The sequence below is a fragment of the Pollicipes pollicipes genome, unplaced genomic scaffold, assembly GCF_011947565.3.
Source record: "Pollicipes pollicipes isolate AB1234 unplaced genomic scaffold, Ppol_2.1 Scaffold_4881;HRSCAF=5763_pilon_pilon_pilon, whole genome shotgun sequence".
NCBI classification, from domain to species: Eukaryota; Metazoa; Arthropoda; class Thecostraca; order Pollicipedomorpha; family Pollicipedidae; genus Pollicipes; species Pollicipes pollicipes.
The window spans coordinates 58526570-58554435 of record NW_023596576.1 but is presented as its reverse complement, the minus strand read 5'-3'; the positions used below and the strand labels follow the sequence as shown (position 1 = coordinate 58554435).

The window sequence follows — 27866 nt, the reverse complement described above, 5'->3', positions numbered from 1 at the left end:
GAATCGAAACTCGTCGCTAAATAAATCGCCGAACAAATTGCCAACTTCACGTACATGTTGATTTGCGGCGGCTATCCACCGCTGCTCAGCATCTCGCACGGCTACAAACAGCATACCCTCGTCCGCTAATACCTGATCAAGCGAGGTGTCCGCGGTATCGTTCACTGCTTGAGCTCGTTATTTTCATTCGCCAACACGCATCCATGGACAAAAGTGAGCTTGCCGCAAGCTTTGCTTTGGTCAGAGCCAACTCGTGCAACAACGATTATTTCGGGGCCGTGTGATTAAGGGAGCTGGTGGGACAACATTGCGGGTGTGTAGGAAATACCCAGGGCCGTGTGATTAAGAAGGGAGCTGGTGGGACAACATTGCGGGTGTGTAGGAAATACCTCGGCTTGGCCTCACCCCGCACGCGTCTGTGAGATTTGTGCGGGCTCTCTGGCAGGGATGCCGCCAGGCCGGCCATGAAATCGGCTCGTGACTGACGGCCACAGCCTGACACGGTGTGACGGGATGTTGTGGGATTTAGGATGAAGCGATGAAAGAGGAAAGCAGTGGGGAGGGGTCTCGCGAGTAAATAATATTCTTGCTTGTCGGAGATTGGCAGAAAGACAACTGTTCGGTTGAGATAGCAAAAGTGATTCTTTCAACCCATTTCCAGTACCATGCGGAATTTCTACACTGCCTGCATTTGCCCTTTCGCGCCGCCATGACTACTTCAGAGAAAATATCAAATTCGACACACTGCAGCAGAACCCTGCCAAAGGCCCGCCATAAAATGGTGTAAGATATGCCAGCAGTAAAAAAAAAAAATGATGCACAGCATGCAGCGCGATGCATTATGTGGATGGGCCTCCTGGGAGTACGGGCCTGTTTTCGTTTTAATCGACACCAAATTTGGATTCAACTCATAATGTATCGATATGTCGTGGATCCATTGGCAAAAGCATGCTGTTAGTCGCTTATAGCCGTGTCAGGTGGCTATGCATACTTGCAGGGGCCGCCGCTTGCATTGCAAACGTGCAAAGCAACGTGCGTGCTGGCCATGACACGCAACAGCGATGTTGTGGATTTCACGAACATTGCGCGTCTCAGACCCCCGAGGATCGCGACTTTTCAAGCCGATGTAGGGGCTGATTAAATATTTGTGCGGGGACCCGGATTTGAACACAGCCCATCCATTGGCACACCGTCACGGATCCGACGTTCTCGCCGCCGAGTTTCACCGTCCTCTCCGGACATGCCACAGGTCCCAATGCTACGTTAAGACTTGCAGTTCAGAGAGGGCCACCAAGACGGTTTCCGTCTTTCTATGCTCATTCATTATTACCTCTGACTGGGACGGCTTTTGGCGGCTGACCGCGGCCGTGCTAAAGGTCATGTGACGTCAGAGGGGGGACGGGCCGTGAAGAGCATAGCAGCATGCTACAATTTCGGTGCAAATCCTGCCGTTGACCTGGTATTTCGCGATCGGGTCTTGGGGGCACGGCTCGCGTAGCAAGCACCGCATTACATGAACTCTGATCCAGAAACTCATTCATCCAAAATATGCGGATAAATAACAAAATAACAGATTTGTACGCGGCTTGCATACCAGACGGCCAAATGGTCGGGAAAAAGCAGCCTCTATGGGGATATGTAGGACTATATGCATCAGTACTCTATAGGGATCAGTACACTCTGTTGGGACCAGTACTACTAGGGGACCAGCACTGTACGAAGGCCAGTACTCCACCACGACTAGTGAACTATATCGGGACCAGCTGCGGATCGCCCCCCCCCCCCTTCCCTCTTTGCCCGAAATAGGACAAATATATTTGCAAAGCTCTGTCATGAGTCAGAGCCACTAAAAGTCACGCGGCCAAAGACCAACGGGTTTAGCAATGCGGCAGCACCCATCCAGACCATAGCGCAAATCACAATATCGCAGACGGCGAGCCAGCCGGCCTAGGCTGGAGCCACGAGTCGGCCCGACCGTGGCTAAAAATAGCCGAAACCTTGGCCGACGTTTCGTTTGACAACTCGTTACAATGACAAATGAACGTGTTTGCCTCGCCGCGACGTGCTCATCCAACGAGGCATTATGGACGCCGCGCCATAGAGACGTCCGTTCAGAACTGACGCGAAATGAAGCCGAAGCTCTCAGACTGACAAACCACCTTCCGCGAAATCCAGCGCTCGGCATAAGCCCCTGGGATGTAAGCTCCCAAACCGCGAGACCGTGTCGCAGGATTCCAGTGCAGCAGGACTGGGGAGCACCCGAATCCCCTCGCCACGATTCGCATGAGCAAGGACAAACAAATAAAAAAATAGAGATACTAATGCAGCTTTAGCACGGAGATCACATATGCGAATCAGCCTCCTGGATCACGCTAACAGCAGCTTCTTCCAACAGCAGGATATGCCTCACGCTGTGGCTTTCAGGCCGACGTGAGAAAAACACAGGTCAAAAGGGTCAGTCTCGTGGCGTACACACTGATCAGCGCCGGTCGAGGCAACTAGGACAGCAAAGCTCGGGGCTGCGGCACGGACGACACTACGGAAGACCGCCTCGAACCGGATCTGGGAAGTCCAGCCATTGTATTGATGAGATGAGCCGGTGAGTCATGAGGATGTCGCTTTGTAAAATGTGTCGCTGCAAGGCGTTTAGAAAAAAAGAACACTGCGTCACCAACCCGTTTCCTCCAATTCCGAAGTGACTTGAGCAGTGCGTCAATCCAACGTCAGAACGCATGTACAGTGAGATGAGCGAGCTGGCCTCAAACGGCACGCTCATGAGCGTCATGTGCGCCGTGAAGTGTCAACGATCATGAACATTAAAATCGGGAGAGGCGATACATGTGGATCGGCACAATACACGAGCGAAGCCGATGAGCCTCGCAGAATGGAACGACAATCGCGTCTCTCCCACTACCCTCCTCCACAATCCCCCTCCACACTGAACAGCACATAAATAAAGATACGATTCCAGCCGATCGCCACGTTAACACACCAACATTCTGCCATGGCTCGTCCGCCACAATTTGCAAGGGCAAGCTGACGTCGATCTCCGCCCACCGATCCCGGCCATTCCAGAGGCCATCACCACGTGAAGAGTCCGTCGGTGCAGGTGACCTCGCGGAGGACGGCGGCGGCGGCGGCCGGCGCCGGCTCGCAGAGCGTGGCCACAAGCGGGCCGTCCAGACCGCAGTCGGTCAGGCCCTGCTGGCCGAATACGGCTGGCGCGGGCGGCGCCGCCGGCGGCCGCAGCTGCGCCAGCGGCTCCGCGCCCCGCACGCCGCTCAGCGACAGCGAGAAGTGGGCGTGCGAGCGGCGCACGAGCGCCACCAACGCCTGCACGGCGTGCGGCATGACGGGGCCGGCCAGCTCGAACGAGTGGAACGTCTCGCGGGCCTGCTGCACCGTGCCGTGCCGCACCTGCCGGGCGGGGCGAGGCGCAGGGGTGAGGGCACTGGCGGGAGAGCACAGCTGCGACGGCGCTGCTCACCGACTGGGCAGCCAGGCAGGAGCCCCGCAGCGAATACAGAGAGGACGGCTGGACGCCGGGGAGCCGGCAACAGGAGACGGTCGATCTAATGGGGAGGCTTCATCACACAGCGCGAACGAGGACAGAGTGAGGTCATTGGGCAGCTCGTCCGGGTCACGCCCACGCCCACACAGTGACCTGACCCCACGCCTCCCAACCTGTGAACATCCCGCTCAGCAGCGCCGGCCGCGCCGCGGCCGTACCTTGAGCGGCTGCAGGGAGGCGCCCTGGAAGCCGACGGGCGCCAGCAGCGTGGGCGGCACGCCCGCCAGCGGGCCGCTGGCCGTGACGCAGGCGCGCGAGTTGAGCAGGAAGTTGAGCAGGGCGTACACGTCGCCGCCCTGCACCAGCACGGTGGAGGCCGGCTGGCCGTCGAGGCCGCGCCGGGTCTCCTCCTGACTGCACCGGCCAGCTCAGGAAATACCCGACCGCGAACAGACCCATACATGGAGGCCAATCTGCCCCCTCCCCCCCCCCCCCCCAATCCCCCGCCCCCGAGCATCACATCACCGCACCGCTCCAGCAGGTACGACATATCAAAACCAAAACGAGGTTTTAGATGTCGCTCACAACAAGCCATCAAACGAATGAAGTCACTGGCGGGGGTGATCGCCGTACTCGGAAGACCCCACAGTCATCCCCCGAGAACGACGGCCCGACTGAGGCTATCTCCGACATCGGCACGAGGTGTATTAGCTTTTTCACGAAGACTTATGACGTGCAGCATGAACGCTCTGAAGTGTTCCAAAAAATCTTGCAGGTATACAGGGCCGTCGGACCGTGGAAGTTCCCAGATAAATCCGTAGATTATTTACTAACGCAGGTAAGTCCGCAGGTGATCCACCGCAACCACCACCGCGGTAGACACTTTGCAACAAATAATACTAATATATTACTCCCGCTCAAGACCCTTCGGTTGCTATACAGCTGTTGTAATATCGAAACCACCCACTACCCTGATTACGCCGATGAGCGAACATTTTGAGCAACAAAAAATGGAATCGAATAAACCTTCCCCAACCGCCTTATGTCTGCGCTTTGTCGGGGTCAATGCAAAGGCAGAGTAGACTAGGACTAGCGATAGCTCGCACACGACATAGCAACGCTAAATCAGACACATGCGACCTCTGACGGCATGCGCCAGCTTGGGCGCGTGTCCCACCTGACACCGTTCAGGCACGATGGGAACGACTTTTCGTTTGTTACGGAACTGTAGTCGGACAGCAGAGTAGCACGTGAAACGAAAAACAGCTTTCGGGCGATTGTTGGTATCGTTAAAATGGGCGGCTTTTTAGGATAGCATTAATGAAATCTAAAAATATCTAACCTTTCCTGGGCCGATTCGTACTTGATAATGCACATAAGTCCTTGGCTGCTATCATATAAGCACAAAAAGTACTAAATAGGCAAACATAACTGATAACATTTCGAATAGCAATGCTTTGTCGGATGATCTATAGATACAAAGTAATCCGACGAAGGATTTTCGCACAAAATATAGTGATATTATTTTGACCCATTTAGTACTCTTGCGCTTATGAGTCTGAAGGCATGGTGCTTTGTGTTTGATTTACCAACTTAGCTCAACTTTGCTTCACGTTTTCCACTCGTGCCTAACAAATATTTCCTTGATAGCGGCGTTTAACCATCACCTCCTGATATACTGATATACTGACCAAAAATATATGGCCAAAAACTGTTAGCATAATGACTCTGAATTCATAATGGTGATCAACAAATGCAGGGCGCATTCCCAGCGTAAGCAGAACAGGGACGACATCTGAATGGCCATGAGTGCGTGACGGGCGAACGACACATGAGGACCAGCCACACGCACATATTTCCGTTTTGGCAACAGATGCGTGGTTGTGAGTACCCGTGTTGGTGTGCATTAGGTCACTTGGAACCCGTGTTGGGGTACCGAAGGTCACTACGAACCCGTGCTGGCATGCGGTAGGTCGCTCGGAACCCGTGCCGATATGCGGTAGGTCACTAGGAAGCCGTGTTGGCATGCGGTAGGTCACTCGGAACCCGTGCCGGTATGCCGTAGGTCACCAGGAAGCCGTTTTGGTATGCGGTAGGTCGCTCGAAACCCGTGTTGGTAAGCCCGTGTAGGTCACTAGCAAGCCGTGCCGGTATGCGGTGGGTCACTCGAAGCCGTGTTGGTGTGCGGTAGGTCACTAGGAACCCGGGTTGGTGTGTGGTAGATCACTCGAAACCCGTTTTGGTGTCTACTACTCGGACCCCGGCCTACACATTGGCTTAACCGATTTTGAGCCACGCTAAGAATTGCCAGATTTTGTTCGCTAAGTAAGATACTGCAATAAAATAAAGTAATGATTGTGGGATTATGATTTGGAGCCCTTATATGCCACGTCATCGCACAGTTTTAAGCAGGGGTGACAGCAGTTAACAGTCACGTACACAGCTTATACCGGCCGACACGGTACCAAAATTTGCAGTCGAATTAGATTCAAATGAACCCACCGAGTGGTTTGTCACGCTCTGTCGAGTGTTTTCATTTACGTAACCACTAACCAACGCTGCCGGATTAACCTTGTCATGGTAAAACGAACCTATACGCCATTCAGTGCATATAAAGTTGAAGCAAAGTCCTGATTGTGCTCTCATGCCACACTTAGCTGAACTATACCCTACAGTTCAATGATGAAAAGCTGTTACCGGACTTTTACAAAAAGCCAGGATACGCGAGGAAATGCTGGCTTGGGAAGATAGTTGTCAGGTACAGCATGCTAGCGACGTCAGACAGAGCTAGTGCAAGGAAGCCGGGTGGAAAATAGAGGTTGGTGAGAGAGGAAGCAGCTGCATCAGCATACGACAAGTAAAGGCAATGAATCAAAAAGAAGATAAAAAATGCGCACCGGTCGGCAGTTCGGACCATTCCTTACGCAGGCAAAACTGATGACAACTGTTACGTCAAAACAAACAATACACAATCCACAGTGTGAGATGGTAAGAGGACCGGTACTGTCCTCCCCCTCCTCCTCCTCCTCCCCTGCAAAGGATACAGCTTGCGGCGGGTGGAGTGCATGCCTGGCATGGCGTCAGCCGCTATGCCTTTGCTCTCCAGCCAGTGTTCGGGGTCCTCGTCCTCGTCCTCGGAGCCGTCCTCCTGGGCGGCGGACTGGGCCGGCGCGGCGGCAGGCCGCAGCGGCAGCGTGAACTGCACGTCTGTCGAGCACAGGCCAGAACCGTGTATGGGTGCGGCCGCCGCCGACAGCTCGTGTCGGCCGTGAGTAGAGCTCACCCGGTCACCCATGATTATGTCAGGGCTTTGGGATGAGGGAGAGGCACGATGGGGCCATACTGCAGTCATCGCAGGCGGTCTCGTTACAGAACCTTACCCCCTAGAGTGACCTACCCTCGAGGTCTGTGCAAGTGAACGGAGGAGGCCGCCGCGAGGAGCCGCAGCATGCCCGAGCGAGACAGGCCGTTGCCAGGATTTAGGATGGAGGCGGTGAGTGGGAAGAGGAAAATGGACGAAGCCGTTCACTGGCATGCGTTAGCAACCATCGAACATGAGCTTCGAGAACATCGCCGCACCTAGAGCATAAGAACTCCGAGCACGCACGAGGGCCAATAATCCTGCCATATCGAGTGTGTACCTGAGCCTATAACCGGACATAGTGGGATTGCGTCAGGCTGCTTAAAACGCTTTAAAGAGAGCTGCTTTCCGGTCCACATATTTAGGCCAGGATGAAAGCCCAGACATGCACAGTGCTGCCATCTATCCAACGCAACTGAAACAATATATCAAGCTGCCATCTAGGAGACAAAATTCAAACTACGATCTTGTTCACGAGCCACTCCAGTCCATGGGCCACCAATGAACCAACACTGTAGTAGCGACAATGATAATTTACAAACACAGCACAGGTGAATTTGGCTATCAAAGAGCTTTAGCGATTCAACTTGTTCAGAGGAGACCAGGCATCATAACATATACACTGAACAGCTGAAGCTGTTTCTACCACACTCACAGGGGAGGCTGTTGCATGCAACTAAACGGCTTTTTATCGTTAAGGAAGAGATGCGGAGGTAATAGCTTACATAGCACATCCAAGTTTATAATACCACCTGAGCAACAATGGTAGGTGTTTATTTCTGAATCACGAACACTACCACATCTCACATATCTATACACACGTGACCAGGGACAATTAGCGAGCTGTTGCGAGCCACCCGCACCAGCAACACCGCACTAATGCACCTTACACAGTGAAACCAGCAATGGGCCACATCCCATCGTGCACAAGCCAGCAGGCGCGTGGCGGCGCGCCGCTGGCGCCGGTGCGGCGGCTCACCGTCGCGTTTGAGGAGGTCGCGCAGGCCGCGGGTGGTGGGCGTGACGATAGCGTGCGTGTCAGTCACGCCGCCCACGCCGGCCGCCCGGAACAGGCAGCAGAAGCTGGCCGCGCACACGTAGAAGAACGGGCACTGACGGCTGCGCAGCAGCTGGAACAGCGAGCGCAGACTCTCGCCCCTGGAAGAGTCGGAAGTCAGGGGTGCACACATACGGCAGACTTCCGCCCCTGGAGGAGTCGGGAGTCAGGGGTGCACATATACGGCAGACTCTCACCCCTGGAGGAGTCGGGAGTCAGGGGTGCACACATATGGCAGACTCTCGTCTCTGGAGGTGTCGGGAGTCAGGAGTGCACACATACGGCAGACTCTCGTCTCTGGAGCAGCCGAGGGACGGTTAGGTGAACATACACGCACACCCGCCTCTGGGGGAACTGGAGGACGGTCATCGGTGCAAACACGGCAGACTCTCGCCCCTGAAGGAGCCGGAGGACGGTCAGGGGTGCAAACACGGCAGACCCTCGCCCCTGAAGGAGCCGGAGGACGGTCAGGGGTGCAAACACGGCAGACCCTCGCCCCTGAAGGAGCCGAAGGACGGCCAGGGGTACACCCACGGCAGACTCTGGCCTCTGGAGGAGCCGGGACAGGGAGCCGGGGGACGATCAGTGGTGCACACGTGGCAGACTCTCGCCTCTGGAAGAGTATGGAAGGAAGCTGTGCTGGGGAGGGCAGGGATGGTGCAGGACAGGTAAGCTAGCTAAGCTAGTAAGTAAGTAGCAGTAAGCTAGCTAGCACATACGCTGTGGGGAAGGACGAGGTAGGCGAAACTGTTGGAGGACAGCGTGACAAGCATAAGTGGCGGGGAAAAGGCGGGTCATAGGATAGGAACGTGATTGGGTTTGGGAGGGGGGGGGGAGGAAGAGATGTTAGATATGTGGTGAAGGGACGTGGGCGCGGGGAGGGGACGGGCAACGTAGTGTGGCATAAGGAAGAGGTAGGGGAACAGACACGCCGGGGAAGCGAGCAAATCTGCACAACAAATAAGCAAGGTTTTTACCCACCATAGCATGAGATCAGCATGAGAAGAAGATGGACGATGAGCAGGAGTGAGCGATATACGTGCTTCCCACTGGAGACGCAAGCCAGACTGACCCACGCAGAACACGGACAGGCACGCATGGGCGGCACGGTGCCGCTCACCACCGCTGCCGCTCACCATTCTGTCCTGAGCAGGTCCTGCATGGGCGCGTCGATGAAGAGGCTGCGCGCGCCGGCCACCCGGCTGTGCAGGCGCGGAAACAGCGTCAGCCACGGCAGCCACGGGTGCTGCCAGTAGAGCGCGTGCCGCTGCAGCTGCGCGTTTGGAGACGTGTCGAGCGTGCTCTGGTCGGCCGGCAGGCAGCGTACGCAGCTGGTCACCGCCGACGCCTCCTCCAGCGTCTGGCGGACGCATCCCGCCCGCCTCAGCCGTCATCAGACGCAGCACAGGATCGCAACATGCACAGACACGGCTTTCCCGAAGCGTGTTCCAGACGCTGAGCTGCCGGCTCGTGCAGTTTGGCGGAGGTGGGCACGTGGGTGGGCACATCACACGCATATAAGAACCAAAAGAACACTACACGAGGAAGAACGGCGCTCTGTGGTAGTGGAGAATCGGAAGTCGGAGGTGTGGTTCGAAAGGCCGGTTAAAGGAGTCCGAATAACGTTATTTCCAGCGCAGTCCTCGCTCGCGAGGAAGAGGTGAACTAAGAAAAAGGGGCGGGCCACCGGGCCGGCGCATGCGGGGCGCCCGGCCGAGGTACCGTTCAGGCGGCACCGCAACCCGCTCACATGTCTGATGCCTAATGGCCAAATATCCTGCACGATGGCACAGTAGATACGAACCTTCAGACGACTCGTCCACGGAAACGGCGTTTTCGATAGGAAACGGATCTTCGTCTTCAAACCCCAGTCAGTGGGTAAGTTGCGTTCACCTTTTGGAGCCTCTTCGACCTGGAATTGCATCTACTATGTTTCAGCACTGTTGCAAATTGAGGACTTCCAATGCAATGGTACTTATGATGAGGGTTTAGCCTTTATCACACACGCATGACCTATCGACGTCTAATTACTCAAAATGCAGCAATGACACCCTCAGTCGCATTGTACGGTGACCTCGCCACCATCACTACTGCACAATGTACATCCTGCCAGGCCGTGCTCCAGCCACGTCGTCACATCCACCTGCCTCTTCCCGCTCGCTTCGGCGCTCGACGTCGCCTCGTCACCCGTCTTCGCAGGCGGCCGCCCGTCTCCTCACCTGCCGGGTGGAGAGCCGGGGCGGCGCCGCCTCGCCGAGGCGATCGGCGGCGCCGGAGAGCAGGCCCGCGAACGAGGCGGCGTCGGCGGCCGGCGCCGGGCCAGGCCGAGCACGCGCCGGCGCGCGCAAGTCACCGGCGCCCGAGCGCAGGATCTCGAACAGCGTCTGATCGAGGGAGGGTTCGGGCGGGCTGGCCTCCAGCCGCGCCCGCTTGGCGTCGCCACCGTCGTCTCCTCCGCAGCTGGGCAGGGCGTAGCACGTCGTCATGCTGAGGTGGCTTATTGGCATGCATATGGTTAACAGTCACTCCAAAAACACAACTTGTGCCAAGAAAACTCAAACTTTTAGAAATCCACCGAAAACATCTCAGCATAGAAACACTGAAGACATACATTTGGTTTTTCAGATGTGTTGCTTCTACCAATGACCATTGTTGCATAATGGAAACAAAATAAACATCCATCATTTAATAATCCACTTAGGCAAAGATCTCATACTCACCTGAAAGGGTTTGTGCGCTTTTGCTTACAGCTATTTAAACTAGAAGATATCTGGCTGGATGCGAGGGCTTCCTTTCTAATGCTTTGATTTATTCTGGCCTTTAGGGCCTTTTTCTTGGCCTTTAGTTTTTGGAATGCATCCTTGGGCTTCAACCACTCTCCTCTGCTTGGTGAGCTCATGACTAACTGTAAAACAGTAACAATACTTCCAAACAATGTTCACTTGTATGTTCATGTGTACAACAGTGGGCAAGGCACATCTAGGCACGCACTTGATGCAAGATATCGATCTGCCATACATGAACATTATTTGTCACATTGTGTTGCATATTCCACAGCTCAGAAATTGAACAATGTGAGAGCCAGCCAGTAACCAGACAACCAATGTGATCACCATTAGCATCTCAGTGCACCAGATAGAAAATGCAGAGCACATGCACAGTGTATCCTCATCCTTGACACTCCAACACCTGTGGAAGCAGCAGCAGGCACATCTCAGAATTGAGTCTAGCTCTTTTTGGGGTTATTTGCAGTGTGCCTATGGGCAGCAAAAAAAAAACTGTCCAAAGGGTGTCTCTGGTTCAGTTGTTACAGACTCAGCTATGACTGATTTAGCTGTTCCCGATTGTTATCCTGAATCAGCTGTTGGTGATTCAGCTGCCTTGGATCAGGTGTCACTGAGCCAGTTTCCACCAGTTCAGTTGTCCTGACTTGGTTGGACCTGGATGCCAATTTTATGGTAATAGAATCAAACTATGCACATCAAGAAAATATATATATATATATATGAGGGTGTTAACAAAAACTGCTGTTCTCTTTAAGGCTTTACACCGAACTCAGCTGCTGAAGTTAAGGCATCCCCTGTGCATCACGCTGGCAGGAAGGGTGGGCACATATCACCGAGTTATCAAATTAGGTACCTGACCCATAGTGGAACAGGAAGATCCACATATTCTGGTAAGATTGTCACCTGACATACCTTATGCGGACCCCAACCAGCACCCATTTTGTCACAATATACTTGGTCCAATAGGAATTTGTTGACCAATATGGACAAACCAAAAGAATGCTAACAAACTTAAAACGCACCTCATCCAGTTGTTGAAGTATGACACAATTGATAAACTCTTTATAAGGGATCATAGCTATTGGTTAAAAATCTCCTTTGGTGGTTACTTAATGTAGGTGAAAACATCATAGTCGGCATGTTGGCAGCATTAGTATCAGTCCAGGAACATGAAACGCCAACAAAATGCAATAAAAGAAACCAGTGTAAAACCAAAGTTACCTGGTGTGGAAGATATTACCCTTGTTTTCGACTACAACTTTCAGCTGGTGCCATCGCTCATAAAACGCAATAATATTAACCATTCAGTAGCTAGGCCCTTGTGCTCTCACCAACTGTTCGTCGAAGCTGCGCCGTTACAGACCTTTGTTTAGATTTGCGCCATGTCTGTGGTGCCAAGTACTAATGAAATACCAGTGCAAGTCTCGAAAAAGTTATGAAATGAAGGCCCAAGATGGCAAAATGCTTGCACGGTTTTATTTCCTCATTTTTGTTTTTTATTGGGAGCCAGCCGAACCCATCAGCATTAGCGTGGTAGACTTTTAGGAGAAAATGATGCACAAGAGCACAGAGATCAGTGTCTTGTGTATGTCCATGGCACGAGTAGGTGACACGTGCTTCAAGCCTACGTTCCTGGTTCCTGGAAATCAAAGAACGGATACATGGGCTATGGTCGTCTTCTGAGCATGACCCGCTCGCTTAATATGACATGCCCGAAACTGGGCCTCAGAATGCGTTAGATAGGCGCTTCATGTGATGCATATTTGTCGTATCAGTGATGTCAAAAACATTTATTTCGCAAACTGATGCCTTGGTTTCTTTTCTTTTCGAGTGCAACAATTTTTTTACTTTCATTTACCCGAATTTTAACAAATTTAGAGCTAAGTTTCTCATGAGCAGCAACAAGCATTGATGTGCACAGTTTGTTGTCAAAAATATTACTTTAGTCTAAAAAAAATTAATTGTTGCCCGTAAACCAACACATGACATAACACGTGCTATAACAAGATTCCGATCAACAGCAACAGCTGAAAAGTGGTTCGATGTCACATGACCACAGACTGCGGAACGAACCTTCGCTGTCGAGGATTGGGTGGTGGCCGTTTGTCCGCCGGTGGCGTGACGAATACGTGTTTAATTTCTGTTCTGGACGTTTTGACCAGGTAAATGTTGGCGGCGGCGAACAGTTTTTGTGCTGTCATGCATGCATCTATTGTCATTGACGCACTATTGCTTTGAATTTCAAGGGTTTCGCTGTGGACTCGAAATTGGCGCAGGCTGCTATGGCGCGCTTGGTGTGTGTGTGCGTCGCCGGAACCACCTGTTGCTTGCGAGAAACCATTTCCGATATTCCATCCTCGCTGCTGGTCAGTCATTGGGCCGGTCTGCGCTAGTTTACTCCTTCGTCACTGTGTGCTCAGGGCCGTGTTCTTGATTATGATTTCGAATTAGTTTGAAACATGTCTGTGATTATGTGAAATTGATTTGCTTGAGAATCCTAGAAGTGCCATAATTATAGTAGAGTTTTAGATAGGAAATGTTGTGATTACATAGTACAGCTAGATTTTTGTGTGCTGTAACACAAAGGCCTGTGAACATTTCGTACCTCAGATTGTAGCTTAAATTTATCATCAATTTTAGTCCTTAATTGTTAGTATCATGCATGTAACCCATAATTAATATTGACAGGCATATACCAGTGAACCATTATGACCAACCACAAGTCAACTGCAGTTCTGGAATCCACTTTGATACATGGGATCAATTCTATGTTATGGCACCAGGGTGTAGCTGGTTATAAAGAAGTAAATGTCAACTATAAAGAATGGTTCCAGGCAAAGTGGTACAAAATCAAATCATAAAAACAAACAATTTCAAAAGATAGTATTCCAAGTAACATCATTTGCAGACCTACTATCTGGCTCATTGGATATGTGCTAAACCTAATGTGGATCTCTGCCTGTCCCTTTCCCGGGCCCCTTGGAATGCTGGGTTGGCCAAAAGTCAAAACACAAAGATGAGCCTTGCCCCACTTACTCTTGGATATTGTGTAGATGTTTGTTGTCAAATAATGCCTTCTATTATGTGTTGAGTCTGCATTGCATTTTGACATAGAAGCTATCTTTACATATGTGGCAAAACCCAGAATCCTTATGATGTGTTAAATTCTGCTGCAAAACTGCAGTAGTTGTGATTTCAGAATTCCATACTTAAAATGACCATCAGGTTATTTTAGTATGTCATTACTGCTAACAGTGAAATGTGTCATTTGTAGTGGCTTCTTATATGCATGACCACAGACTATCTTAAGTGACCATAATGGAATGCTTATTTCATTACAAGATAAGGAATCAAATGTTAGTAGCATCAGGAGGTTTAATCTGGTTGTGCACAAGGAATACATGCATGACATGTGGTGTGAAAGGGGGGTATATAGCAATTGCATCCAGATTCATCCCAACTTGAATGTTTGCCTCTAAAAAGATTTGCCAAAAAGCTTTGTATGATGCTTTAATGCATCTCACAGCTTATCTTGCTCCAAAACTATCTTCAAGGCTATCTGAAGTGCATTTAAACCTGTGGTTCTCTGCTCATAAATTATGAGTGCTCTCAAAATTTTGGGCCTTGGAAAAGCACTGCTTATTGCCCATCTTGCAAGCTAGGGTTTGGATAATTTGCAGTGTTGGTAAACTAAACAGTTGTAAGGGTTATTAGGCAACAGAAGATATTACAACTTAGACACATGCCATATAAAATATCACTTTATATCTACATGTGTTGATTGCAGATATCTGGCTACAGCTGTATGTAAGATTCTAAAAATGCAGGTGGATATTACATGTTTTGCTAGTTTGGGTTTGTGTTTGGATCTTGATAATGCAAGCATAAAGTGGTACAAATGCTGAGAGTGCTGTGTTGGAATGTACTTTTAATTGTTATGTTAAATGAGGTATGCCATGTTTATGGCTTTGGGTGAGATGTGCCTGAACCAAGAGCATAATTTATCATCCAAGAGTAGTATTATGCTGGATTCTGTTTGCAGTATCATTGTCACACTTGGATATAGGTGTCATTGTCATGTCATTTTCTTAGTCACGTTTGTGTGACTTAAAATGATGCCATTTTCTAGTCCAGTTGTGACCAGCATGGAAGGTATTTAAATTTGCAGTTCTGGAGGACTGTCCTTTGATGATCATTATAAGATGTCGAGAGCCACAAACATCTCATAGCATTACCCTTGCTGGGTCAAGCATGACTGCTCCATTTGTTTGATGTCTTTGTTGTTGGAGTTCTGGATTCTTGATTTTTCCTGGTGCATGCTGCTCAGTTTTTGCCTTCTTTATGTTAAGTGCTAAAAGGCACATATTTTGTTACTTTTTACTGTTTGAATCTGGTAACATATTCCATGTTTTTTTTTGGCACTGTTGTATCTTGATGTCTTTATTTGATTGAAAGCATTGTGCTTAAATTCTTGTTGGTGAAGTTTGTATGTGCAGTTTGTCCTAACAAGCATATTTGGAGTGCATTTATGTGCCCTCATGGTATATATGATCAACAACACACTTAGTATGTCATTAATTGGGAACCATGCACATGGTACTGCTATCATGGTTCAGTTGTTCTTGCTTATTGATTGCTGATTTGGCAATTATAGTGCTTCGAGCATTGCAGCTTTACTTTAGGGTATTGAACATTATTTTCATGATTGGATACAAACCCACAATACACAACTCAACTACAGTATCAGCATGAGCCTAACTTAAGACAGCTTTGAACCATCAGCTAAGGCAAAAGTGAGGGCTGTTTTTTGTGATGTCCTATGCAAGGCTTTTAGACCTAACTAAGTGGGAACACATGCACCACTTTTGTGTACTTTTCATGACCTCTGTTGCCATAGGTCACACAAATGAAAAGCGGATGTTTTTCAGCCAAGGGAGACATGTGCCAACAGTTGGTATTTTGATTTCCTGAATAGCATTAGCCTGCATGGTTCAGAGGTGTGAGAAATCCAGCCTCATCCCAGGCATAGATAGTCATGTATAGTGAAGGACCCTGTGGTGTCATGCACTTAAAGGATTGAGCTTGCCGTGCAATAATTTGAGTTTAGCATAGGAAGGCTGTGGCATATTTTCTGGATTTGAGGATGGTTTTCTTGTTTTGGTTACTTTTTAAGCACAATGCAAGAATACCCCTATTGACAGTGATGTTTACATAGTGCAGTCACTGTTGGTAGTGATTTTTTGTTTAAATGTATGTGCAACCATTTTCTAGCCTGTCCAGTTTCATTACTTTTTTCTCACTTCAATTGTGCGTTTACCCTTGGCTGCGATGCGTGCTACTCCGGAAATCCGGATGCACACGGCTTTCATCAGCTATCAACTGATCTGCTTACCTCGGTCTGATGTTTGCGTTTGTGTGTGTTGCAGGTTAACTGGCAAAAACTAAGCCGCCATCATGCCGAAGTCGGTAAGTACCGGCCCTGCTGGGTGCTTTATTCGATACCTCCACAACATGTGTAGTATCGCGCATTGTGTGATAAACCTGCGCATTCCTCTGGCCCAGATCATTGTCACCATGGCCTTTTTCGATGACGGCGTATGAGCAAGCATATAGGAGACAGTTCGCACATGTCGCATCGGAGCATCGTATATGTCGAATGTTGTGCGTATTCCGTGAGAACGAACACTTAAACGCTGGGGAGATCCCAATCCGCGTACGTTAAGAAGCGTGCAACCAGGCGCGCGGATCGTATGTAGTTCTCAAATTGGCAGCAGTGGGCGCTTGTTCGGCAGCATGACACATGCGCATCTCTCATAGTATGAGACCTGCTCATAACTTCCGCGCTGACTTCCGTGCTCTCTGAATTACGCGCATCTGGGCCTCGGGGCCTTAGTGTCTTATGGCTGCATGTTGCAAGAAAGGGTAAGCTCGGAGCGGGCTCAGATCAAACCGGTTTTCATTTCATGCGCTCTGGAATGCTGAACAGATGTAATTAGAAACGTATAAACGGGATCGTCGTCAAGAAAAACATTTGCCAATCCTACGTCGTCAGGGCAAGTTGGAACTCTGATTTACATTTGTGCAGTGGGCCGCAGGGAATGTAAACGCTGGAATGCAGACGTCGAAAATAGCAGGCCATGTTGCTACACTGTCGTCAGGCGCATTGTTCGGCGTGTGAGTCCTCCCTTTCATCATCTTGCGCGGGCGTGCCGCGCCCGGAGGAGTCCCGCCGCGTCCTTGAGGGCCGGCGCGCTGTCAGTGCGGCCGCGGTCACCGTGGCTCGGCGCCTGCACGGTGTCGCGCCCCTGTCCGGCGGCGCGGCGCCGCTATGCTAATGCCGTGTTGACTGGGGGCCGCGGCGCCGGCCGGGGCTGGGTCGACGACCGGCGGCTGGGCGGGCCGCCGCGCCCTGGCCGACCGGCCGACCGCCGCGCCGCTCCTGAGGGGCTTCACAGGCACGTCAGCCGCTCTGCTGAGCCGACCGGGGCGCCGGCGGTCGTGCTCCAGGAACATCACGAGCCCCTCCCCCCCCCCCCCCGTGGCGTCGGGACCGGTGCCGCCTCGGTCGGCGTCGAGAGCCCTGGCACGTGGGCGGGTGCGACGCGAGCCGCGCTTTGTGCCCAGACCACGACCGTCTTTGGCTGGCCGAAGCCCTGCGCGTCAGATCCACACAATAAGTTGTGTGATCGGCTCCCAGTCGTTCGGTCGTATCTGTATCGCCCTGGGGCCTTATCGGAGCACGGACGATAGCAAGTCGCGGCAGATTTCGTCAATGCTCATTCCGTTGGCTTATATTGGATAACGTGCGATACCAACGATGAACGCCGTTTTATGAGCTCTTCCAAGGATTTTGTCGCATTGCTTATGAGGGGTGTGGCTGCAAGACCTGGCGACTCCGCCATGTGGATATGATGACAGCTTATCCAGCCGTGGTCAGCGGCGTCGGTACTCCACTTTCGACTTTGCTGACCGAAGTGTGGCACTCGATTCGTCGTCGTCGTTTCTGAGAAGCGAGCACCAGGACGCCCCGGAGCCACGGCGTGCCGGCCTTGTTCCGCCGCACGCACCGCCCTCCCGACTTACCATACAAAGGTCCCGCCCGCCGGCGCCGCGCGTGCTGCCCCATGCCCCGCGGATAGCGGTGACGGCGCCCCCTCCCCCTCCCTCCACGGGGCTGACTGCGAGCGCGTCCGACGTCGCAAAGAGGGGAGAGTCTCGGCCCCAGGCCTGGGGGGGGGGGGGGGGGGGGGGAGGGGGCGGAGCTGGGCAGGGACTGTCGGTCGGCCGGTGACGCCGACTGCTGACGGCTGACCCGATGTGACCTTGGAAACGTTGATGGTTAACCGCGCGTCGCATCTCATAACACTTTCGCTTGTTTCTCATGGTTGGCTCATTAGGCTAATGACTACGGACCTTGTCGGTTTCACCGGTTTTTAAGCCTTTGTATGCGGCGCGTTGTCCGTCTCCGCCGCTAGTATGCTGGTTTCGCCTGTTTCGGTGTGCGTGCGTGCGTAAGCGGACTTCCCGCCCGATAGCCGCACTCCTAACCTGTCTGATCCGGTGAAAGCGCTTAGTCGTTTGCGTTCCAGCGGATGTCGTGATACGTCGTTGGGTCTTGCTGTGCGGTGTGTGGCCGGTGGGGACGCAGGTTCGCCGCACACGCGAGGGACTGTCGGGTCGGTGGATCAGGCGTCCATGCGTCGGTGTGACGCGGACCCACAGCCGCCTATCCGCGTACCCGTCGGGCGGGTCGGGGCGGCCCATCGGGTCTCCCCCTCCCCTCCCCTCCCCTCCACCCCACGCCGCCGCCGTCTGTTCAGCGACGGGAGCGGCGACCCCGTCCGCCGTCACGCTCCCGTATGTCGGCCTCGCGCCGCGTGACCGCGATGGCCCGGCAGCGCGGCCACTTTCGCTCTCGGTACGGGGCCGGCAGCCGGCCGGGCGGTGCGCACCGGAGGGGCGGCTGGAGCCGGCTCCCGACGCCGGAGCTCTGGCTCCTGGTGCCGGAGCTCGGGCTCCCGGCTCCCGGCGCCGGAGTTGTCCCGCCCGGATGGGCTGCGCTGTCGGCGCCGCACGCACCGGCTGTCAACGGACTGTTTGTGCGCGCTGGCTGCGCGCAATCAGACTCGTCACTGCACGCCCTAGGCTGGGGAAGGTCACACACGTCACATACATGCATATACACACACACGCACATACAACAACGTCGGAGCGGAATGTGCAGTTTCGCCGCCGACCACGACCCACTGGTGATTAGCCTGGATGGTGAGCGGGTAGAGGCCAGGTGATGACGTTGAGGTTTGGGTGCATGTCTGGTTGGACCACAGCTGGTCTGGCAGACGTCACGCTCAGACGGTGTGGGAAATGGCGGCGGAACTGGTGTCGTTCTGGAACGCCGTTCGGATTTGCGCATCCTCCCCACTGTCACGTTGTAGGAGGCGACGGGGATGCTATCTGGTCTCTTAGAGGGAGTGTCCCACCTTTTGGGCATATTTCAAAGCGCACTGGTGAGAGCTCGGGACCAGTCACGTCTAATAACGACACTGATTACTGCCACTGCAGCTCCATCAGGACATAATCGGGATATTGATTTGAATTGCTGTCAAGTTTGAATTACACTGTCACATCCTGAAGGCCGTCGTCAGCTGTTACGAACTAGAGGTGCGGCTTTTGAGCTGTTTTAACCGCAGGTTACCGGACTGCGGGCTTAAAAGTGGCATCCGTACGGGAATGAATGACGTCATTACAAATGAACGCTTGTGGTTGGCACATCGGGCGGCGGAGGCCAATTACCGAGAAGCGCATTGGCTGTGAACCAGTGCGTCACGATAGATCATTTGATGCGACTTTTCCTCAAAGCCAAAGTGCGCTTCGAAAAGAGTCACTTGGTTAGACGCCACGAGGGAGAAATCAAATCCACAGTATAAGGTTTCGTCGAATTCGTGGTGATGGCCTCATGTTTGCGCATATTTCTTCCTAAATAGCTTGTTCCAAGTCTTCGCAGCATTTTATGCGCAATCATTTTGACGAAGGATTGCATTGCAAACATTACAGAGCACACCCGATGTAAAACAGCAAATGAAAGGCCTTGCTCTGATAGTGATGCTCAGAGAGTCCAATAAGATTTATCCTGCCGTAACGGCTATTTCAGAGAGAAACTTTGAGCCATTTAGAAAGATTTTGAGAAAGCTAGTATTACCGATCAAATCGGACAGGCCTGGTCTAACAATAAGTGTGAATAGGATGAAAGGGTGGCACGCTCTTTTCCTTCATCGTCGCTTCTGCACCGCCCCAAAGGCCGTGTGTTCCATGGGGCGGCGTCACCATCCTTGGTTCGAGTCTGCTGACCGGGACCGCTGACCGTCTGTCCGACCTGGGCCGCGTCGTCGCCGCTGGCTGTGTGCCGTGTGTGTGCTGTGGCCCAACTCGGTGGCCGTTGTGCGGTGCTGTCCGGCCACCCGGCCGCGCCGGGAGCCGTGGAGGGCTCCGGCAGAGACGGCGGTTTTTAGGGCGTGGGTGCAGGCTCGTTGCGACACTTGCGGCCGTGCGGGCGTCGGACGCGTCCGATTGATTCATCCGCGGCGTTTTTGCGGCCGTGTGATTCAGGTCCGGACGGAGTCGGGTGTCGGTCGCCTCCGTCTATCTTATCGGGATTGCTGTCAGCGCCGCTGATCCACGCACCCACGTCGTTGCGCTCGCGGCTTGCGACGATTGACACTTGGGATAGTGCGGTAGATTTGGCCGCGCCGCTGCTCTACAGTGCGGGTGCCGCCGGGCCGAGGGGTGCGGGTGCCACCGGGCTGAAGGGGGCGGGAACTGTTCACGGTCGGCGGTCCGTACCTCACTGCTGGCAAAGGGAACCAGTGCGTCCGCTGGGCGTGTTCGGCTGCGCGGTCGCCGCGCTGGCACTGGGCGGGTGAACGAACGTGGTTTGTTCTCGAAGCGTCATCCTTCAGGTGCTGAGAGTCGCAACGTTACAACAAAGCATGTGGACCCCGTCAGCGGCCTTGGATGCACGCAACCCCCGGCTGGCGCCAGCGTCCAAAACTGGTGCAAGTGTGTGAGTCTTTTGAACGAGCATCATAACAATGGTCTTGGAAATGGCAGAAGCCCTGGGCTGTCTGTGCTGTGATTGGATGAAGATGCCCTGTCAATAGAGGTGGTGCAGATCTAAGATTTTTTATGCGATAAAACCCCGAAATACCAACCATCTGCTGGCTGTGTTTTCTTCTTTCAGACAGTCTGTTGTAACTAATTCGCGGAAGACATATTCCTAAGTTATGACTGACACTGGCCGGAGTTATCACAGGTTGCAACCTCCGTTCGTTTCGTGTGTGAGCACGCGTTGACATCGAGGTCGCAGAGTGCAACCTGAAGGGAATGATAAGCCGTTTTCAGCCCGCTGCGGGGTCCAGGATTTCGAAATCAATGACTGGCCCTTCGACGCTTGTGCCCATCTTCAACTAGCTGTCATTTGCGTGCGGGAGAATTGTAGTTCTGCACGAGTGCTCGTTTTCTGTGTATTCGAGATACCGACGGCCTTGTGGCGCCCCTAGTGTTGGCTTAGCCCGTCGTCGAAGGTCATTTATTCGTTGGTTGTTATGGGAGAACGGAACAAAGGACATAGTGGCTTCTCCGGGGCCGGCGCGTGTCGCGCGTCTAAGGTGATCGCTCGGTGAGAGCGCTTCCAACCGTTCCCATGACCCGAAAACACGACTCTGGCCAAGGAGCGGTTTGTTGACCTGGTTTCAATGAACTGTGCGACCTCCCGTGCGGGGGCCAGACATGCCAGACGGTTCAATCTTCCCAACCATGGCTGATGATGCAAATCTGGGCGCTCCTTGTAGCATGTCCAAGAGCTGGCGCACAGTCGCTTGAGGATGTCTGGGCTGGGGTTTTCGCTCTCAGTACGGGTTTCCGTGGCTGGAGGTGGCAAAAAAGAGGAGAGTGTTTCCCAAATCCGTACGCCGCCCCGCTCCCGCACTGTGCGGGCTCACCAACCGCCCCCTGCATTCGAGTGTATGTGCTTTGTAAGTCAAGTTGCCGCATTTCTGAGCATTGCGCGCGCGCGGTCACTGATACGTCGTGGCTGATGGTGATATTTTTTTGTTCATGCCATTTTAGTTCTAATTTAGTTGGATTGGCGGAGTCTGCGTGATCAGCGCCCACACTGGGCAGTGCTTGTTGCCCTCCCCCGCCCCCCCCCCCCCCCCTCCACGTCCCTGTTTGAGGTCACCTGATTGGAGGCAGACATGCGCTCTGTGCGCTATTCCGATCTACGTGTTGATCGGCATTGTTTTCCCCCGGTTGGTAGTGCTACTGTCACTCTGCATCCTGTCATGATTTTAGATGTTCGAAGAGCCTTCCTGCGATCCATCTTCCCGTCTTGGGGAGGACTCCTGACAGGCTATTAGTCATGGTTTGTCGCAGAACGATTGGGAAATCCACTGAGACAGCATGTCAACGCTCCGAACGCAGATAGGATCACGGTTCCACCTGACGAGGCTCGCGTTCGAAGCCATCGGGCTGGTCCGGTGTGTGGTTCGGGGGGAGGGGGACCCTGGCGATGCCTCGAGACGTCGACTGGAGAAGAGACCGCGCGGAGCAGGGCGTTGACTCTAGCCTGCCGCGAAACAGCGATGGGGGAGAGGCGAATTCGGTTGCTGCCTGCGGCGGCAGATGAGGGGGTAGCGGCGCGGGGGTCCGCTCGGCTGCACGGCGCGGTGCGCTGGACGGCGAGTGGCGGGGGGGGGGGGGGGGGCGGTGGAGGTCCGCCTGAGCCGGCGTCACGAGGCGGTGCCCGGGGGCGGCAGGTGGGGGAGGGGCGCGCTGACGTCAGCGCAGGCCCGGCGGGCGGCGGCCGGCTATCGCCGCAGTATCGCCGCCCGCCGCCTGCCGCTCGTGTGCTCCGTGCTCAGGTGGTGTTCGACTGGGTGTGTCCGCGCCGTCCCCGCTCCGCCGCCGCCGCCGGCCACGGCCTGTCACCACATCGTCTGTCAGACCCGGCAGCAGCGAGTCGCCAACATGGTGCACTTGGTAGGTGATCGGTTTGCGTGTCGTTCTCCCGCGAGATGGTGTCTCCGTCACGGCCGATGTGGTCTGCCGTGGGCTGCCATCGTTTCGTAGGGCAATTACTGGTTTCGCAGGTTTTTGTAACTCCAGCATTGCCTGCAGAGTCCAAATAATTGAGCTTTGAAAATGGAGATGTTCGGTGGCGTACATCCGATGTGGATGAATTTAAAAAATTTAGCGTCGAACTAGTTTCGGAACGGTGTCTGGTCCGTGCGTCTTGATTCATTTGTTCAAGTGCGCGATCTGTCCGTTTCATTCCGCGACCTCCACTGGCTGCTCCGATGCGACAACATTCAGTCACATAAATTCCCGCGGATTTTGAGGACGCTTTTGGGGTCGTACACTAATTCCGTTTCAGTGACCGTAAGCATGGCTGTAAACATTTCCGGGGACTTGGGGAGCGGTGAAATCAAGATCTTAGCCGGACATAACAGGATCCGGGCTGAAAGTTTGATCCTGAATCGTGTTTAGAACACGGAGGGTGCGCAAGTCCTTCGTTTCACGGCCAAAATTAAAGGCATGTGTACAAAGTTGGGAGAAACATTTACCGTGACCATGACGTGACCACCGTGGGGCACGAGCTCATTCCAGATTCCTCGGATTACGCCCGTGGCTGTAAGAGCTCCCGGGAATGCTGAGAGAATGTTTACGGGGATTGAAAAATGAGTAGCTTTTTTGTGATCGGCTTTGGCTTGTGATCGGCTTCAGTACTCGTGGGGGATATTGGCGGCTTTCCTGTTCAGTCCTTATCAGTATTTTGCATTTATTTCCGTGGTTGGTTAAATTTTTGGCTTGTTGATTGTTGGCATGATGATTGAATGATTCTTGGCTGATGTCTAGTGGTGGCGCAGCCAGGCGCCCCCCCCCCCCCCCTCCGCCCTCTTCCCCAGCCGCCATGGGCCGGATTTTTGTTGTTGTGTACTTAAGACGGCTCCCGGCAAGAAATGAAACAAAAATGGCGGGATGTTTGATTATGGGCGCCTCCCTCGCTGTAAGAAAATCCTGGCTGCTCGCTTGCTATCTAGTACTAGTGAATATTATTAGAAATTCCCAATTTGCGTGGAAGCAGTTGGAATCAAGCTTTGGAATTTTGCCATCGGCTACGGACCGTTGTGAAACTCGACTTAATCTGGATTACTGGATCGCGAGAGAGCACGGCACTTCCTGAATAGGTTGGGCTAGTTCTGTAGTATTTGCTGTAGTTTCCCAGCAGCTCCGTTTTAAAAATGTGGTGATTCACCGGCGGATCCACACTGTCTGTGCTCTATACTTACCATTGTTCATGCAGCCGTTGGGGACAATAGACGGTCGCTGCTCAGATGTGGAAGAGACATCAGCTAGCCAAGTGACTCATCAGCGGCGCCGCTGGGCGCAGCAGACCGGCGGCGTGCGGGTGCAGCAGCGGCGCCGGGCCGCTCGCCCCCTGCAGCGGACGGGCGTCGGTCGGCGGCGCCTCTCGCCGGCGCGGGCGAACCGTTGGGGCGCCGGTGAGGCCGGCGAGCCGTCGCGAACGGCGCCTGCATGCTGATGAAGCCGGGCCGACGGCGCGGCGGTCGGCGCACGGAGCCGCCTCCGCCCGCCAGCCGGCGCCGGCCGATCGAGACCGCGCGGCGAGGCGCCGACCGAGGGCGGGCAGAGGGGACGCGGCGGCCGGCGGTGGCCCGGTCCGTCGGCTGCCGGCCGGCGTCGCATCCGGGCCTCGACAAAGGCGGGCGCCGTCCCGCCGCCCGCGCCCGGCGCAGGTGGGCCTCTGCGCGGCGCGCCGTTTGAATTTCCAAGGTCGCGCCAGATGCGGGCCGCGTCGTGAGTCAGGCGGGCCGCAGCGGCTGCGAGGAGGGCGGCGGCGGCAGCACTGCGCTGAGTCACCGCGCGATCCGCGACCGGCCGTGCCGCCGCCGCCGCCGCCGCCGCCGCCGTCTTATCGCCGTCCAGCCCGGGCCGGTCTTTCCTGCCGGCTGACCGCTGCTGAGCTCATGGCCCGCCGGCCGGCTGCGATGGGGCCGCACGGGGAGCGTCCGGGACGCTGGGAGGGGGCGCGGCCGGCCGGCTTTGGCTGCGCTGATGACGGAGTCAAGGCTGACAGCTTTGGAGTTTGCAGATTGGTTTGTATGGCTGGAAAGCCGGCTTGGGCGATCCTTGAACGCCGCTGTCCTCGCGGTCAAACAATAGATGCCCGAGAAAGGGAGGTGGGGGGGGGGGGGGGGGGGAGACGGCGGCCGCCAGCATCCGGTAGTGGAGGTCTAGCCTGTGCCTTCCTCGAACGGTATGCGATATAGCTTCGTACTGTTTTGGCATTCGGAGCTGGTGCCAGGTTTGATACGGCGTCAACAGCATTCATTGGACAGAGCGAGACAGATATTCGGAAGCAAGTGTACGTGACACGTACACTCCTTAAAACCACAGCGGACTTTGACCGCTACCGAGGCTGCGGCTTCGCTCTGGAGGGCCCTCCCGCGCACGACGGGATCTATTCGAGTGGAGGAGCGGTCTGTGTTGTCAGATAGCGCTCCTGCGGGACGGACACCTGTTGGTCGCCCGGCCGCCGATCCACACCGGGCCATACCGACCACGGCCAGCTCTGATAGCGGCTGAAGAGTGTGGTGGTACCGGCGGAGGCGTCGCCAACTCCGCACGAGGCGAGCGAGCCGTCGCTGCCACCCGAGCGGCCGTCGTCGCCACTGCACGGAGCGAGCGCGCCGCCGCGCCGGCCAGACGGAAACGTATCGGATAACGCGAGCTGCCGGTGCGCTGCGGGGCCCGATGTCGGTCCCGTCGCTGGCGCCGATGGTGTGTCCTAGCGATCTCCGGGATGTCGCGATCGTCTGGCTCGCTCACCGTCGCGGTGCCTGCGAGATGGCTTCGCGGTCGGCCGCGGCCGCCTTCAGAGCAGGGGCGGGAGCCGTCCCCGTCGGACGTTCGCCCCGCTCTGCCGGGCCCGGGCGGCGAACACTGCAGCTCTACCGGTGCACACGCACACCGGCCGCGGGCGCTGCGCGTTTCCGGGCGTGCGCGGCGCGGCGCGGCTCGTGCCGTGTTGGCACCCCGCCGACACATCGGGTCTCCAGCTGGGACCCGCTGAGTGGCCAGCGGCCGAGACGCCCGCAGCTGCGATGGCCGTGCTCACGGCGCTAATCTGCCTGTTTCATCACGGCACGCTTCCCTGCCGCTGCGCTCCGCTCGATCACTTGGCGCCTGTTCACAGAGCCGGGCACGGCTGCTAAGTGGCGGTTCGTGTTGAGTCATGAGCGGCCCCTGTGGATGACTGCGTGATCTGGTGTCCGGCGCAGCGTCTCGCGCGGAGCCGCGGGTCGTCGGCGAGGCCTGCGCGCCCGGCCGACCGCCACATCGGCCCGCGACAGCCGGTGCGGCGGCGGCCCACCGGCCGTCCGTCAGCCGCCGCCGCGCCCGTAAATCACGCCCGGATCGGCGGCAGCTGACGCGCGCGAGCGCGGCGGCGGCCTGCGGCAGGAGCAGCTCCGCCAGGGCCCTGCCGCGGGATGGGGAGCGCGGCGGCGCCAGGGAGCGCGGCCCTGTGCGTCAGCCTACCGTCTGCCGGGGGCCGGATCGTCGTCTAGCGACGGCGGCACCCCGACTGGAATAGTCTGCGCCACGCCATAAACCGTTATCGCCCCGGCGGGACGTGCCTTGCTTACTCGAGCCATCGTACCGGAGATCAAACCGGCCGTGACGCGCTGGCGGCGTGCGCAGCTGCTGGCGTCGCCGGAGGGCGCCCGGCGGCACCGGCTGGAAGAGGGGCCGGTCTCGGCGCACCTGCGGCCGGCCGTCACGTCCGACCGCGGTGTCGCCGGAGCAGAGGCGTCCGCGCCCCTCTGCCGTCGGTGCGCGCTCTGGCCCCGCTCCTGCCGACGGAACGGGGCGGTGCCGCGCCGGCCCGCCTGGTGCGCCGCTCTCCCGGGCTCCGCGGAGACAGCGCAGACATCTATAAAAACCTGTCCCGACCTTCCCAAGTGAAAGGGTGCTTCCTCAGTTTCTCCTGGACGAATGGCTGTATCTGGCCTGTGGGAGCCGCCGTCCTGCCCGGTAGTGCTGTGTGTGTCCAGCACCAGAATGGAAACTGTTCAGCAAATACACTCGTGGCGAGTACACAAGGTTTTCGCGTTTCCCGCCGACACAGGCATGAGGTGGAGTGTCTTCTTCAGAAGCTCAGGACGGCATCGAGGGGCGGGCATCCCTCGCCGACGGATTGTGTGCGCACGGGCGCTCCGCCGCCGGCGCCGCTCGCCGCTCACCGCTCGTCGCCTGTTTGCATGGCCGTGACGGGGCGGCGCGGCCGCGGCCCAAGTCGGGCGCCGCAGCATGGTCCGTTACCGCTCGCCACGGCGGCGGCGGCGGCGGCGGCGGCGGCGGCAGCAGCGGCGGTGGCGGCAGCCGCGGTGGCGGCGTTGGCGGCGGCGGCGGCGGTGGCTGCCGGCCGCGGTCCACGCGGTGGCGGGCCCGTCCGGCCTGCGCTGGCACGGGCCGTTGCCGTGGTCGCCGTGGCGGCGGCCCCCAACCGCTCGGGATGCTCGCTGCCGGACCGGCCCGGGTCGGCGCGGCCCTGCTAGTCGCCAGGTGCAGCGTGACGCCCCTGCCGTCGCCCTGCCGCCGTCCGGCGGTCGGTCGGGCCGCCGTCAGGTCATCGCAGCCACCCCCGCTCGCCGCCCGCCGGCCGGCGGCCGCACCGGAGGTGACGTCAGTGCCGGCGGCGGACCACGTGACCCGTGACCGCGCGGTGACCTTGGCGAGGCGGCGCCGCCGCTCCTGAGCCGGGCGGCCGCCGGCACCCCCGTCGTCCCCAGCGCACCATCGGCGGCGGCCGGCGAGAAAATCGCGTCTGACGAATGGAGACGCTTGATCTCATGCGGCGTTCGCGGCTGGGGTTGCGTCCGGTTGCGCGCGGGCGTCTGTTTTGATTGGAGGAGGGGCCGTTGCAGGGCTGGCAGCCGGTGCGACTGGCGGCCGTCCAGTCAGCCCACGCCGTGTGCCGGCCGGGCCGGGGTGCGAACACGGCTGACGTCACGGCGGCCAGCTGGCGGCGCCGCTCCAGCCGAAGAACTCTCAATGGATGTTATCGATGAA

At 55.8% G+C, this 27866-nt stretch overlaps 2 protein-coding genes and 1 long non-coding RNA gene across 5 annotated transcripts in view; 1 reads left to right on the top strand and 2 right to left on the bottom strand.

Moving 5' to 3' along the window:
- Nucleotides 1–3081: 3081 nt before the first annotated feature.
- Nucleotides 3082–9853, bottom strand: hd (humpty dumpty). Its single transcript, XM_037223745.1, has 7 exons — nucleotides 9734–9853; nucleotides 9066–9289; nucleotides 7852–8030; nucleotides 6556–6718; nucleotides 3730–3925; nucleotides 3270–3417; nucleotides 3082–3218 (listed from the first exon to the last, which is right to left on the bottom strand). Exons 1-7 carry the CDS (start codon nucleotides 9851–9853, stop codon nucleotides 3082–3084), a joined length of 1167 nt encoding a protein of 388 aa, XP_037079640.1.
- Nucleotides 9854–10273: 420 nt separating this feature from the next.
- LOC119101581 (uncharacterized) lies at nucleotides 10274–12024 on the bottom strand. Its single transcript, XR_005094584.1, has 3 exons — nucleotides 11937–12024; nucleotides 10650–10834; nucleotides 10274–10389 (listed from the first exon to the last, which is right to left on the bottom strand). It is a non-coding gene; the product is annotated as an uncharacterized LOC119101581 (long non-coding RNA).
- Nucleotides 12025–12770: 746 nt separating this feature from the next.
- LOC119099834 (moesin) overlaps nucleotides 12771–27866 on the top strand; it is a 29429-nt gene continuing 14333 nt past the window's right edge. For 2 of the 3 annotated variants that reach the window (XM_037222923.1, XM_037222921.1), the window contains exons 1-2: nucleotides 12771–12877; nucleotides 16142–16181. In XM_037222923.1, the coding sequence (XP_037078818.1) occupies nucleotides 16170–16181 (12 nt within the window). In that variant the 5' untranslated portion in view covers nucleotides 12771–12877; nucleotides 16142–16169. Of the gene's footprint in view, nucleotides 12878–16141; nucleotides 16182–22612; nucleotides 22752–27866 lie in introns of those variants that run through there. The other variant, XM_037222922.1, reaches the window with a different exon arrangement.